We start from the raw sequence: 15,522 nt of genomic DNA, 5'->3' as shown, positions 1-15,522 counted from the left end.
GCTTAGGCACCAAAGTGAAGTTAGTGTTTATGACGCTGATGAAGTAAGAAAGAAGTTGGGGAGGAGAGATCGGGAGGGAAGATAGATGATGAGATTTTCAATTTTGTGTTTTAGATGTTAGGAGGATATGTATATAGGGAGACATCTTATAGACAACTGTAGATACAGGACTGAAGAAAACAGATGAACTTGCTTAAAACTAATTTAAAGGGATTTTTATACTTAAGCGAAGCTATTCAAAATAAGCATTAAGCTCGAGATGAGCTGGGGTAGGGTCTCAGAATGAAAAATAAGATTAAAATGAATAACGCCATTTTTGCTCTCCCACCCTTTTCATATTGACAAGATAAAATTGTTGTGGCCTTAATAAATAGTAAAGGGCAAGTAAGAACTCTAATTTATAGTTTTTTTGGCCCACAGCTATTGCTCGAGATTGTATTACATAAATTTAAAACAAAACAAAAACAAAATAGCCCCATCTTTGCTATCAATCAACTACCCTTTTATAAGGACAGTGTGGCAAATATCAATTAGTGCAGATTTACAATGGAAGACAATGGAAGGTAAAGAATAATTTTCACTTCTCATTTTAATTAAGGAATACAGACAAGCCTGGCCAGCGTGGCTCACTGGTTGAGCATCGACCCATGAACCAGGAGGTCATGGTTCAATTCCCGATCGGGGCACATGCCCAGGTTGCGGGCTAGATCCCCAGTGTGGGGCATACAGGAGGCAGCCGATAAATGATTCTCTCATCACTGATGTTTCTATCTCTCTCTCCCTCTTCCTTCCTCTCTGAAATCAATAAAAATATATATATTCAAAAAAAAGAGAATTACAGACTAACCCAAAGCTCGTGAAGTTTGTGCATGTTTAGTTGACCAAGAACTTTGAGATAGTATGCCAACTGCAACATACTTTTATAGGAAAACCTTTGAAGAAAATTTAGACCCCCACAAATTGGTATTTGTCTTTATTTTAGCTTTCTGAATATATCATAGCATGGAGAAAATAACAGTTGTAGAACTAGAGCCAATAAAAATTGAAATCAGTATCTTGCCTGTTTATATCTCTTTGTGGGTTTTTATACCCACATTCTAAAAACTTATTTGGTTGGCTAGATTGATTTACCAAATACTTTAATACGAAAATTTCAAAATAGTCCTATCTTTTAAGGATACGTGTACATGTTTACTATCAAAGATAACCACTTTTGAAACTGTCATTACAGAGGAACAAATTCTGTTTAATTAGTTTTACTTTTTAAAAAAATATATATTTTATTGATTTTTTACAGAGAGGGAGGGAGAGAGATAGAGAGTTAGAAACACCGATCAGCTGCCTCCTGCACAACCCCTACTGGAGATGGGCCCGCAACCAAGGTACATGCCCTTGACTGGAATTGAACCTGGGATCTTTCAGTCCACAGGCCGACGCTCTATCCACTGAGCCAAACCAGTTATGGCTAATTAGTTTTACTTTCTGTGTACATTACATATCCATATCTGATTTTACATTGAAGAATATGCACAGTATACATTATTTATAGCAGTAACTATAAGACAATGATTTCAGCAATACATTACTTTTAGACTGAGTGAACTTATTTAAACCTTCTCTTAATATTTAATACTAGAGGCTTGGTGCACGAAATTCGTGCATGGGGGAGGGTAGGTACCCTCAGCCCAGCCTGCACCCTCTCCAATCTGGGACACCTCAGGGGATGTCCGACTGTTGGTTTAGGCCCGATCCCCTAAACCAGCAGTTGGACATCCCTCACAATCCTGGACATCCCTCTCACAATCCTAATTGCTCACCTGCCTGCCTGCCTGGTCACCCCTAACTGCCACTCCCCCCCGCCCCCGCTGGCCTGATCGCCCCTAACTGCCCTCCCTGCTGGCCAGGTTGCCTCCAACTACCTCCTCCCTGCTGGCCTGGTTGCTCCTAACTGTCCTCCTCCGCACCCCTCCCCCCGCCAACCTGGTCACCCCTTACTGCCTGCCCTGCCAGCCCGGTCGCTCCCAACTGCCTCCCCTGCCAGCCTAATCGCCCACAACTGCTCCCCCCCATCCGCCGGCCTGGTCATCTCTAACCACCCCCCCACCCGCCCAGCTGGCCTGGTCGCCTCTTATTGCCTCCCCCTGCAGGCCTGGTTACCCCCAACTGTCCCCCTCTGCCGGCCTGGTTGTCCCTCACTAACCTTCCTGCCGGCCTGGCTGAGGCAGCCATCTTGTGAGGGCGTGAGGGTTAATTTGCATATTACTGCTTTATTATATATGATGCATTTGATTAAGTTTTAAAAATAATTATTCATAATGACACATAAGGTATATGCTGTCATATAATTTGGCACATATGGTCACATGTGGTCCTATGTATATGCTATGGCAAATAATTATTTTGTAGTGTCAGTGCATGAAGAGAACAGTAAAAACACTCACAAAAAAGTGATAGACAAATAACCACATAGCTCTTGTCTCTACCATTACTCCCCTTTATTATTGCTGAGGGATTTGTAAGAGAAGTTGGAGCTTTTATTTCATTTATTTAAAAATATTTTTATTGATATTTAGAGAGGGAGGAATGGGGAGGGAGAGAAAGACACTGAAGTGAGAGATCGAAATATGGGTTGCATCCTGCAAGCTCTCTACCAGGGACTAAGCCCACAACCCAGGCATGTGCTCTGACCGGGAATCAAACCAGCAACCTTTCTGTGCACAAAACAATACCCAATCAACTGAGCTACACCAGCCAGAGTAAACCTGGAGTTTTTAGAGCAGTTCTTAAATTTATTGTGCACAAGCACCACTTGAAAGAAACAAACAAAAAGAATAAATATTGTGGATCCCACTCCCAGATATTCACGTTCATTAGGTCTGCAGGGCATTTGAGGAACACTTTTTTGAGAATTTAAGTTCAGAGAGGAAGAAGTTGTACAGAATCCAATAGGCCTCTGTTCCAGTACCCATTCTCTGACTGCCAATAGTATCCTGATTTTGGATGGGTGTCAAACTCTCCCTTACCCAGGCTATGTACTAGGAGGAGCTGGCCTGCCTCTTAACTCCAGATGTGGGCCCTGGTTGGCTTGAACCCTGACATAGTCACTGGTCCAGGGATGGCTTTGTAACTCTAAGTGTCCCCTGCCCAATGTGAATAAGGAAGAGTAAGTTCCCTATGGCTAAGGGGAGCACTGTGAGAGAAACTCTGATGACTTCATTGAGTTTCTGGATCAACCAGTTCTTAAGCCAGGAGATATCTGACTTTTGGCATGAATTTTCCCAAGAAAATAGTCTTTCTTTAATGCCAGTAAAGTCAGCTATTCTGTATATATGAGAGTTGTATGTGTGAGAGAGGGAGGAAGGAGTCAGAAGGAGATTATAATTTTAGAGAAAGGGGGCAAGTCTAGGTGAGGTGCTATTCAGCATGCAGGGCACAGAGCCACAAGAAGGCAGCAAGGGTTGGTGAGAGCCACTGACTGATCAAAGAGGGATAAAGAAAGGGAAGAATGCAAAGAAATAAATTGTTGTTGTCGTCCCATTAATTTGCTTCCAAATCCTCAAACCTAGCACCATTTATAGGTTAAACAGGGTTTTAGAGGCTAGTCTAGAAACGTAACCACCAATCCTATATAATAAAGACGTAAAATGCAAATTGACCATCATGCCCTCGCACAAGATGGCCACCCCTGTGTGGTCAAAGATGGCCACCACAAGAAGGCTGGCAGGGGAGGGCAGTTGTGGGTGATCAGGCCGGCAGGGGAGGGCAGTTGGGCGGGGGGGGACCAGGCCCACAGGGGAGGGGAGTTAGGGGTGACCAGACTGGCAGAGGGGCAGTTAGGGGCGACCAGGCCTGCAGGGGAGGGCAGTTGGGGGGACCAGGCCTGCAGGGGAGGGCAGTTAGGGGTGATCGGGCCAGCAGGGAAGCAGTTAGGTGTTGATCAGGCTGGCAGGGGAGCGGTTAGGGAGCGATCAGGCAGGTAGGCAGGTGAGCAGTTAGTAGCCAGCAGACCCGGATTGTGAGGGACATCATCCTAGGAGTCCCAGCAGTCGGACATCCCCCTAGGGGTTCCAGATTGGAGAGGGAGCAGGCTGGGCTGAGGGACCCTCCCCCCATGCACAAATTTCGTGCACTGGGCCTTTAGTTTATAATATCCCCCCTTCTTAAAAACATCAACAGTTCCTACTGCTATAGAATAAAGACCCACCTAGACCTGGCCCTCTCTTCTTCCACATACTCCATTTCTGAGTCACACCTGAGAGTTCATAGTTCCTCCTAAGCTCACCAGTTCCCCAAAAGACTCACTTAAGTGACACCCCTTTTGGAAAATATTCTAAAGTCTATCTAGAATAAAGCATTCCTTTTTATAAGGTAGACTTTTATCTTCATTATCTTTTATTTGTTTGGCTAAATAAAATGGCATGTTTATAAAATTTCTGCTTGCTTCTTAAATTTAATTCTAAACAAGTTTTTTAAAATCGGAACAGTAAGTTAATAATACAGCCCCCCATAATTCTTCAAATGTAATATTAAATACATGTGTTGAATATCAAATAAATTTTAAAGTATCAAATTCTATGAATGATATTGAATTCTTAAAAAAAGACTTTTGAGAGACTTAGATGAGCATACATAAAATGAAGTTTCTAAGGAAATTAGTATTTTAAGTTTTACAGTGCTTATAATCTAAAATAAGTGAAAGTGATGATAGGGTTTAGCTTTTAAGTTAAATTAGAATTAGCATTGCTCTTTATGTAGCGATATGTTCATTAAAATTCATTTATTACTCAAATGTGGGGTCCCTATTTCCTTTAAACAGGTAATACAATTACATTTTCTTTAATATTAATTTTGCTTCCTCTTTGGAAGGAAACCTGTTTATCTGTAAATTATATTTAAATCTAATTATCATGTCAATTTGCAGATGGCTTACTGAAGAAAAACAATCACATGCCAAATTTAATATGACTCTTTCGGGTCTTTTGTAATTTCAGTTAAGAAATTCCACTTCTACACTTAACAAAATGAGAGAATATATATATATATTTTTAATATATTTTATTGATTTTCACAGAGAGGAAGGGAAAGGGATAGAGAGCTAGAAACATCGATGAGAGAGAAACATCGATCAGCTGCCTCCTGCACACTACCTACTGGGTATGTGCCCGCAACCAAGGCACATGCCCCTGACTGGAATCGAACCTGGGACCCTTGAGTCCGCAGGCCGATGCTCTATCTGCTGAGCCAAACCGGTCAGGGCGAAAAAAAAAATTTTTTATTGGAAAATATTTTATTATTAATAGTCATAACGGAAGACTGAAATAAAAATGAATGATTGGTTTTCTAGTGGGGAAAAAAACCCCAAGATGAGATACTAAAACCAAAACAACACAGTTTATTTATTTTTAAATATATTTTATTGATTTTTTACAGAGAGGAAGGGAGAGGGATAGAGAGTTAGAAACATCAATGAGAGAGAAACATCGATCAGCTGCCTCCTGCACATCCCCCACTGGGGATGTGACCGCAACCAAGGTACATGCCCTTGCCTGGAATCGAACCCGGGACCCTTGAGTCCGGAGACTGATGCTCTATCCACTGAGCCAAACCGATTAGGGCAAAACAACACAGCTTAAAAGCCCTCAAAATCAAGAAGGTTGACAGCAAAAAATGGAAAATCAGATGAAATAAATATAGAAATTAAATCAGGCTTTTAAGTTGCATAACAAGTTCTTTATCTTTGAATTTTTTTGGCTGGGAAGCTGATAATTCCTCTAGGCTTCCACAATAACTGTGTGTATTATGACTATTACTATTATTGTAAAAGCCTCCATAATGGTCTCTCTGCTCCTGTACTTGTCCCACTCTAGCCAAAATGACCTTGTGTCTGATCATGTGACAACTCTGGTCTAAATCCTCTATTGGCTTCTCATTTTACGTGGAGTAAAAGTCATAGTATGGCCTATATGCCCTACATGACATCGACACCACTCATAAAACTCCCCACCCCCTGACTTTATCTACCATTCTTCCCCTTGCTCACACTGCCCTAGCCATACTGGCCTCTTTGTTTTTCATTAAATTTAACAATCAAACTCTTGCCTCGGGCCTTTGTACCTATTGTTTCCTCTCCTTGGAACACTCTTCTCCCAATATTTACTTCCTTTGGGTCTCTATTCAAATGTCACTTGACTCCCTGTATAAAATAACACTAGCTGCCTGTCCCCCCCAGTACTCCCTATACCTTTTACCCAGTTTTATTTTTTCTCCACTGCAATTACCACTATCCAACATATGATACAGTAATGTGTTTTGTTGCTTTTAGTATCTCTTTTTCTACTAGTATGTAAGTTCCATGGAGGCAAGGACTTTTTATTCAGTGTTGTATCCTGGGTCCCTGGTACAAAGTTCAATAAATACTTGTCAAATGAATGAACATTCTGTTTAAGTATAGCTCACATCCAAAAGATTTTGGATACTGAGACACTAGTTACTAATGTTTGGAAGATTGTAAGTACTGAATAAAATGTTTTTTTTTTTTTTTTTTTTTTTTTTTTTTCAATTACACATGACATACAATCTTATATTAGTTTCAGGTGTACCGATTTAGACACTCATATAACTTGTGATCATCCCAATAAGTCTAGTACCTGACACCATACATAGTCATTACAATATTATTGACTATATTCCCTATGGTGTACTTTTCATCCTGAGCCTATTTGTATAGCTGTCAATTTGTACTTCCTAATCTTACCTTTTTTTTTTTTTTTTACCTCCAACCTATTATCTGGTGACAATCTATTTATTCTCTGTATCTATCAGTTGAACAAATGTTTTTGAATTAGAAAGATAAAGACAGTCAAATCTTACATTGGAAAATTCATAAACATGAGAAAGGTAAAAGTATATATCCACAGAATTATATTTTGGCACATACCTGTTTGAATTCGGAATCCTTCCCCACCATAACTTGAAGACTATAAATAATTGGATCACCTTTCATTGGCTGTAAACACTCCCATGTAATTTCACAAATGTGATCATTTACTTTCTCTATTTTGGGGGCTGTAGAGAGCAAAAAATATAAATAAAAAAATCTGCTCTACTTAATTTTTACTTGGAACATTACACAGACACGTTAATCAAAATCAATAAAACTGTAAAACTTAATTATTAACTTGAAATAAACATCAGTGGATTTTGAAATTTGTAGAGAAATGGTCAATAGTTCACTCTTACTATCTTTAGCTCATACAATCTTCAGATGCTACAATGGCTAGACTGACTAAAAGATCTGTCAAGTTAAGCACTATTTTATTGCGTTAAAAAGCCAATCGAGGGGTATATGGCATTAAAAAAAACAACTATGGTACTTTTAAGAGCACAACTAGAACATGAAATTTATAATTTAATCTAAGAGGATGAGCTGAAAACTACCCCTAGTTCTTCAACCACATATGACGGTTTCACTCAATAGTGGGGTACAAAGGGGTCAAAATCAGCAATCTTATTAAGGCTAACAGACACTAAACTGGTCAAGAGAACAGAAAAATGACTCAGTGGAACTCTGTCAACATTATTAGAAACACTATTCGAGAACAGTCCTGTTTATTATGGATTTGCCTAACAAATGGTATATTCAAGTACATGATTGAGGACACTGTATTAGAAGTCTTTGTGATTTGTCCTCAGAGTGTGAGGAAATTCAGTGTTTTCGGCTAAATGCACAAAGTATAATCTTGCTGCAGTCGCTTTAAAATAAGGACCCCTCTGAAATTGATTTTAAAGATACATGTATGGACAAATGTGTGTGTGTGTGTGTAAATTCGATTTAAAGATTCAAATCAACTAAGAATTTATGTTTTGCTTAACAAACAACCTGGGTCTCTCCCTAAAATAGAAATGAATGAAATAACAATGACTCAAAGCAACCAGAATTTGTGATTTTTCCCCCTTTAAGTAGTAAGAGCAGAAACAGCTAATGGCCTTATTAGAAAACCAGCCTATCTTTTCAATTTAGTATTTTTTTAAAAAAATGTTTTCTTTGATTTTTAGAGAGAGAGGTAAGGAGAGGGAGAGGGAGAGACAGAGACAGAAAGAGAGACAGACACACTTACTGAACCACACTGTCCAGGGCTCAATTTAGTATTTTTATATTAGATTAATTTAAATGTTGGACATATACTGGATGATAAATTTTAATAACAGTACATAAAGCACTTGATGAAAATGCATTTAAAAATCATTTGTTATAAAAGAAAATAACTTGAAGATGTATAACTTACCTTTCAAGGCAGCTGGAACAGATTTTGTAGTAGTGAAAATATATTCTTGGGAGAGAGGACCTTCCCCTGCTTCATTACAAGCTTGAATACAGAATTTATAGGATGTCGACTCATTAAGTCTTTGTACTTTGTATGTATGACATGGACCTCTGTATAAGGATACAAACCTAAAATGGAAAAGATTCATTAAAAATAATCCTTGACTACATTATGTTTATAAAGTACTGATTGGGACATAATTTAGGAATAATAACTTACTCCTAGAATTTAATGCCAGAATTGATTTGTCACTCCAGATAAATAATGTGCTTTTTCATCAGATGATGACAATTACAGAACAGGTAAGTTTTTGAATTTGGCATAGTTTTCTGAAAAAGTATTGCTAAATTTCCTATCCAACCATGGTAACTGTTTCTTTTCAGGATTCTGATTGTTTTGATGTACACATTTTTAAAGGTACTCAGAACACCACAATTTTCATTATAAATTATTTCTAATTAGAGTCATAGGCATACAATTTATCACATAAAAAAAGGTAACTCTCAATTCCCAGGCATAATTTTAGTTGATTTGGTGATGTTTTCTAGCGATTTATATAGCAGTATAAGAGAATATATAATTTCCTATGAATTATCTTCTCAAACTGTTTGATGGGAAGTTTAATAACATATGTTACTTATAAGTTGAATGTTCCTCAATATTTCTGACTGACTGTTGTTTAGCTTTTTGGAAGTTGGAGAATGAATAATGAATGCTCATACAGTTCTCTCTTTCTCTCTCTATATATTGTTAATCCTCACTCAAGGATATTTCTTCCACTGATTTTTACAGAGAGTAAGAAGGGAGGGAAAGAGAGAGAAAGAGAGAAACATCAATGTGAGACGCACACAGATTGGTTGCCTCCCCACACGCCTCGACTGGCGCTGGGGATTAAAACCTGCAAATTGCGTTAAATGTGCCCTTGATTGGAATCAAACTGTGACTATCTGGTGCATGGGCTAACACTCTAAGCCAATCAATCATTTACTATAAAAATTGCCTCTTGCTGGAAATAAGCATTCAAGCCCTAGCAAAGATTAAGTTTCTTTTACAAGCACGAAGGGAGTAAAAGGGTTAGAACAGTGATTTTCAACTAGTATCCCGTAAGAATTTTTAAAATGTGCAATACCTGACTATTTAGTCAGGTCACTCATCTCTTTTCCCTTAGGTTGTCAAGTAAAAAAAACAACAGCCAACACAATAGGCATCCAGTGTGAATGAATCAAAATTATGCCTATTTTTTTGTCAGACTGTCAAAAAAGATAACATTTTTTTTTAATGTGCCACAGAATTTTAGGAATTAGTTTATATGTGCCATGAGACAAAAAAGGTGAAAATCACTGGGTTAGAGAAGTGAGCCATAGAATAGACCACTAAAGTTTTTCTCTCTTGACATCCCACTCACAAGTGAAAAACAGAAAATCGTCATTGTTTCCTCTAATGCTTCAAAAACAGCACACTTCAAAATTCTTATGCAAATTCTCTTTGAAAATTTATTTTATTTACTTCTATTATTTATAAAAATATATTCAAGACCCAAGAAACTACATAAAGAAGTAATTTAAAACACCAACCTTCCGTTCTTATCCTCCATCTGAAGGTGGTACTGAATAGAATCTGTTGACAGTATTTTTGGGGTTCCTTCTCCCCATTTCAGCTTAAGGTTCTGGTGGCTGAAGGCAACACATTCCAGACGAGGTGGATCAGGAGGGAGGGGCTTAGTTTTTAACTTTATCATGTGGCTGAAAGGACCAGCTCCAAGGCTATTCAAGGCTTGAATTCGTATTCTAAGTGCCATATAAAAAAGAAAAATAAGTTTAGTTTATGATTATTCTATTTAAAGTGTCTCTCTGGTCTAGGCAAAAATTAGCATAGTTTTTACAGTATACCTGTATGTTGTATCTGGTTGCAAATTGTCTAGAATATAGCTTGTAACCTTTCCTACTGTCAAGGGCTGTTTATCTCCAAAGTCTATGCTGTAGGCAAGGATTTCTGAACCATGGTCACAAGGCTTTTCCCAGTTTATTGCAAGGCATGTAGAAGGTGAATAATCGGGATTTTCTATATCTTCATCACTTATTTCTTGAAGACAAGTCACAATAGCAGGAACTGATGGTGGAGTCACACAGGCTACTACTTCACTGAAAGGACCTGCCCCCACAATACTCAGAGCCTACAAATGAACAGAGCCCATAGTTAACTAAGACTTGGCCATGAAAATGCTCACAAAACCGTAGAGAGTAAGTGACGAGGCCCTTATTGCCTTTACCTGGACTCTGCAATAATAGGTAGTTGCTGGTGAAAGTCCTTTTAATTCATAACTGAGACTGGGCCCACAGTAACATATCTGCATACTTCCTTCAACTCCTCCCCACTCCAATCGATATTCAGTGACTTCAGTTCCATTACTCAAAGGGACCTTTAAATTAAGAAAAGGGTAAAGGTTTTAAGTTTCAACATTGATTAAACAGCTTTTGGGAAAAAATGTTCTTTACCCAAACATATAAAAAACTGGATTGCTTTTGAATTTCTTTAAAATGTTTAAGCAGAATTAAGACTACCCAATATTACATTTTTATTTATTAAGGCCACCTGAATTTAAGATTAGTCAAAAAAATATAACTTTGTTTTCAATTGGAAATATGATTGAATCACTTTATAAAAAGTACTCTAAGGTAAATATACTTCTAAATAATTCTATGAAGTAATATAAAATGGTAGATCATACAAGGATATTTTCTTTGTTAAATTTCAAAGGAAACTGAAAATGTAATTGTCATTATTATACACAATAAATCACTGGAGATAATGAGAAATAGTATTATACTAATTCCCAGGAATGTTTGTTCTGAACATTAAGCTAGTCAATGGCTAAATATTTCATTACTGAGACAAAACCTTAGATAAAACACAAAGCACATCATGAATAAGAATCTAAATATCTGCAATGCAAATATACCTTACTTAAATGCTTCTAAGAGAAAAAACCCTCACTTTTTACCATGTGAATTTAAGGAGACTTACTCTTTGTATAACTTATGAGGATATAAACAGTATCTTTATTATTTTATATAAACTATCCTAATTGACTAAGAAAGTAAATATAAGTCAGTGGAAATGACAATACCTCCCAATTCACTTGTGCGCAATTTGCAGATCTGCATGTCACTTGAGGGGGCTTGCATTGATCTGGTGGTCCAGGGGCTGTAGTAATATCACATTTTTCTGAAAATGGTCCAAACTAGAAAAACAAATGTAACCACCATTTCCATTTTTCACCTATCGAGTGCATAGCTCTCTATAAAAACTCACAAGTAAGTGCATAATCACTGTCCTTCAAGACTAATTGGTCATAATATAAGTCTAAAAGCATTCACAGAAAGTAAAAAGATTTAAAGATCATAGAAGTGAATATGTGGGGTATTTTTAAGTTTCATTTACTATATTTTCTTCTCCTGTCCCTTATTCCTTCATGAACTGTTTTTTTTGTTAGAAAGGCATAGCATTAGGGAATTAGGTAGGTGGGATCAGTCAGAAAAAATTGTGAGGAGTGAAGAAACAGATATCAATTAAAAGCATAAGAGATGGTAAGGCATAAATTCTATCTTAAAATTTACAATAATTTAACATGAGTCTGACAGGTATATTCTTTGAAAAATACAGAAAGCAAGTATTTACTTAAGATGATTTAGACAAATTATTACAAACCTAGAAATACAGATTAAGGATAGTAGTATTAAAGGTGTGATCCCAAAGTACTGCAGCCTTGTGGGGCTTTCAAGATGATGACTTATGTATGAACTGCCAACAAAGTATATAAAGTTGATGTAAGAAATTTAAAAATAAGGTTATAGATATTTGGAGAACATAAAATATAGCACAGTTCACTAAAACCTTAAATAATAGGGAGGGAAGAGGCTCAGTTTAATCTTGTGAAATTTTAATTACAGAATAGTTCAAAGAAACAGTGTTACTCAATTGAGGTAAGAAATTACTGCTTTGACCTTTGAGAACCTGCTTTAATGCAGAGAGGTTGACACAATTGAGTGGAGTCTGACAAACCTAAGTCTAAGGCTTATCTTTACCACTTCTTAGTTTGTGTAACTGTGGGCAAGATCTGAGCCCCAGCTGCCTTAGTTGTAAAATGAGATATCACCTATCTTTTGTTCAATTATGGAGTTGTACAGATATTTAGATAATATTTTAAAAAATCCACACAAAACCAGAAGTGCTTAAAATGTAAAGTTTTTTTTTCCTTAGGCAAAACAAGAATCACAATTAGTTGTCAATGGAAAGTAAATGCTGCATATAACCAGCCCAAAAAACAAATACTTCATCTTATGATCTTGTTTCTTCTCCTAAATTTACTAGTAAGTAAACCCTATAAGTACTACCTGAAAGGCAAATTTTAGCTCAGTTCAAGTCTAAAATGTCACAAATTGTAAGTGGGATTTGAAAATACTGAGGTTCTGTAACAATAATATAATTTCACCATATCTTATTTATCAGTATAGATTTACAGCTATAAATTGTGAAATATGGAGTCACAAATAAGAGGTGCAATTACATGTTACATGAAACACACTGTGATTATAATTCACTCATCACAGTCTTCCTACCCCCATTTTGTTAGCTGCGTGTAGTCTGAAGCTGTAAGTCTTTCCAGGGAGAAGGTTGCTCACTGTACATTCTATTTCAGAACCTTGGTAAACTTCTTTGGGTTCATCTTTTTCTACAGAAGACATTTCCACACTGTAGCAGGAAATGGGAGATCCGCCATCAATCAGAGGGGGTCCTAAAGATGGAAAGATTTGTGCAACTTAACAAGAGGAATATATTTAATATTAACTTAATTATAATTTGTTACCAAAATGGAAATTACCCCATCGTAATTGTATTTCTTTTGCTTTGGGTCTACCCTGTAATCTGGGAGGGAGGCATGGGCCAGGAGGCACAGCTGGAGTCTGCACAAGTAAAGTTTCAGATACCTGCCAAAACAAAAGCAAAAACAAAACAAAATGCCCCAAACTAAATAGTGAGATTGCTTTTGTTAAAGAAAAATAACATAAACACAAAGATTGTACCAAATTTGAAATTATACTTGACTATTGACTGAAAATAAAGTTCTGAATAAAATCAAACGTTATAAAATCAAGAGCAAGTCATTAAAACTAAAATTTTATATACACAAATAAAGACACTGAATACTATATACAAAATAAGTTACCAAAATAAATAAAAAGAAAAGCTCTTCCTTTTCTTTTCTTTTTCATAAATAAAAAACAAAACAAAAAAGAGAAAAAGAAAACTCAAAAAAAAACCAAAACATAAATAAAAACCAAAAAACCCTTACATCCAACACAACCTAATGGACATTATTTTGACCCTGTCCAAATGGATCCACAAATCTCTTCTAAGGAAGGATGTTTTAACATTCTGTGAATGCAATTTACCATGTTTTCAGGAGATTTAGACTATTTTGGCCACTTTACTGCATACTGTATTTTTGACCTGTTTAATTTACTTATTAATTTAAAAAAGTGATTTTCTTCTTCCTTTCCACCTAAAAATAATTTAAAAAATTAGATAAGTTTTTCCAAGTATCTATCATCTTTCCAGGTGTTTGGTATTACTTTTAGCTTCTATGCCATTTTTTAAAAAAAGTCTTTTATTTTAAAAGACATTTTCTTAAAAACATTGACAGAAACCCAGTGCCATATATGCCTTATCTGCACTGTGTTAAGATTTACACTTAACTTTCTTTCCAAAGATAAATAAAATATTTGGTCATCACCTTATTCAGAAATGTATCTTTTTTTTTTTTTAAATATATATTTTATTGATTTTTTACAGAGAGGAAGTGAGAGAGATAGAGAGTTAGAAACATCGATGAGAGAGAAACATCGATCAGCCGCCTCCTGCACATCTCCTATTGGGGATGTGCCCGCAACCCAGGTACATGCCCTTGACCGGAATCAAACCCGGGACCCTTCAGTCCGCAGGCCGACGCTCTATCCACTGAGCCAAACCGGTTTCGGCCAGAAATGTATCTTATATAAGAATGCTATAATGTTATATTAGAAAAATAGCTTTTTTGGGGGGTGGGAGTGGGAAGGGGAGTAGGAGGTTGTTTTTTTTTTAGAATCCAGGAAGATTTTCTTATTAGAGAAAATGAAGCAACTGGATCCCAAGCCTGTTGGGCAGGACTTGCATGCAGTTTCAGAATACTTGCATTTTCAACAATTCATTTTTTAAAAGTACTTTTACTACATTAAATTCCATTTGAAATATAATAACAATTATGAATGCTCTAAGAAACCACTCTTGGTTAAATTCATTAAAAAGAAAAAATTACTCCCATTAAAAAACATACTTCTGAATACTGGCCAGTGTGGCTCAGTTGGTTGAGTGTCGTCCCATGCATGGGAAGGTTTCAGGTTTGATTCCTAGTCAGGGCACATACCTAGGTTGCAGGATTGATCCCCAGTCGGGGCGCATATGGGAGGCAACCAATCAATGTATCTCTCTCACATTGATGATTCCCTTTCTTTCTCTTCCTCCCTCTATAAAATAAATTAAACCAACAAAAAAACCCCCCCAAAACCCCCGTACTTTTCCAGAACATTACATATGTCTCATATATAGTCAATGGTACAAATTTAAGTTCATTTTGGCTATTGGGTCTCTAATAATAAAAATAATTACCACCTTTTTGGAAATAAGTAAATATCATAATATTTACTTAATAAATATTAAACAGTGAATGACATTTTATGGTTTATCCTGGCAATTTATGGAGCAATACATCAGTTTACAATTATTTTATTTCTATTTGTTATGTATGGTTATTAAGCAACATACTAAAATTTATCTTTTTTTCAAAAATATTTTTATTGATTTCCGAGAGGAAGGAAGAGGGAGAAAGAGAAACATCAATGATGAGAGAGAATCACTGATTGGCTGCCTCCTGCACGCCCCTTACTGGGGATGGAGCCTGCAACCCCAGCATGTGCCCTTGACCGGAATTGGACCTGGGACCCTTTAGTCCGTAGGCTGATGTGCTATCCATTGAGCCTAATCGGCTAGGGCAGTAGTCGGCAAACCGCCACTTGTGAGCCACATGCGGCTCTTTGGCCCCTTGAGTGTGGCTCTTCCTAAGCCTTAGGAGTACCCTAATTAAGTTCATAACAATGTACCT

The 15,522-nt window shown here is 36.9% G+C and overlaps 1 protein-coding gene across 4 annotated transcripts in view; it reads right to left on the bottom strand.

Moving 5' to 3' along the window:
* Positions 1–15,522, bottom strand: part of FNDC3A (fibronectin type III domain containing 3A) — a 202,616-nt gene that overhangs the window by 5,491 nt on the left and 181,603 nt on the right. For all 4 annotated transcript variants that reach the window (XM_070409066.1, XM_070409064.1, XM_070409065.1 and 1 more), the window contains 8 exons: positions 13,207–13,312; positions 12,944–13,119; positions 11,452–11,565; positions 10,594–10,743; positions 10,214–10,497; positions 9,899–10,111; positions 8,286–8,452; positions 6,938–7,065 (listed from right to left, as the gene is read on the bottom strand). In XM_070409066.1, coding sequence (XP_070265167.1) covers positions 6,938–7,065; positions 8,286–8,452; positions 9,899–10,111; positions 10,214–10,497; positions 10,594–10,743; positions 11,452–11,565; positions 12,944–13,119; positions 13,207–13,312 — 1,338 coding nt within the window. The remainder of the gene's footprint in view (positions 1–6,937; positions 7,066–8,285; positions 8,453–9,898; positions 10,112–10,213; positions 10,498–10,593; positions 10,744–11,451; positions 11,566–12,943; positions 13,120–13,206; positions 13,313–15,522) is intronic.

Source organism: Myotis yumanensis, unplaced genomic scaffold, assembly GCF_028538775.1.
Source record: "Myotis yumanensis isolate MYYU_CA2020_CCGP unplaced genomic scaffold, mMyoYum1.0.hap1 SCAF_3, whole genome shotgun sequence".
NCBI lineage: Eukaryota > Metazoa > Chordata > Mammalia > Chiroptera > Vespertilionidae > Myotis > Myotis yumanensis.
This window is presented reverse-complemented; position numbering and strand designations above follow the sequence as displayed.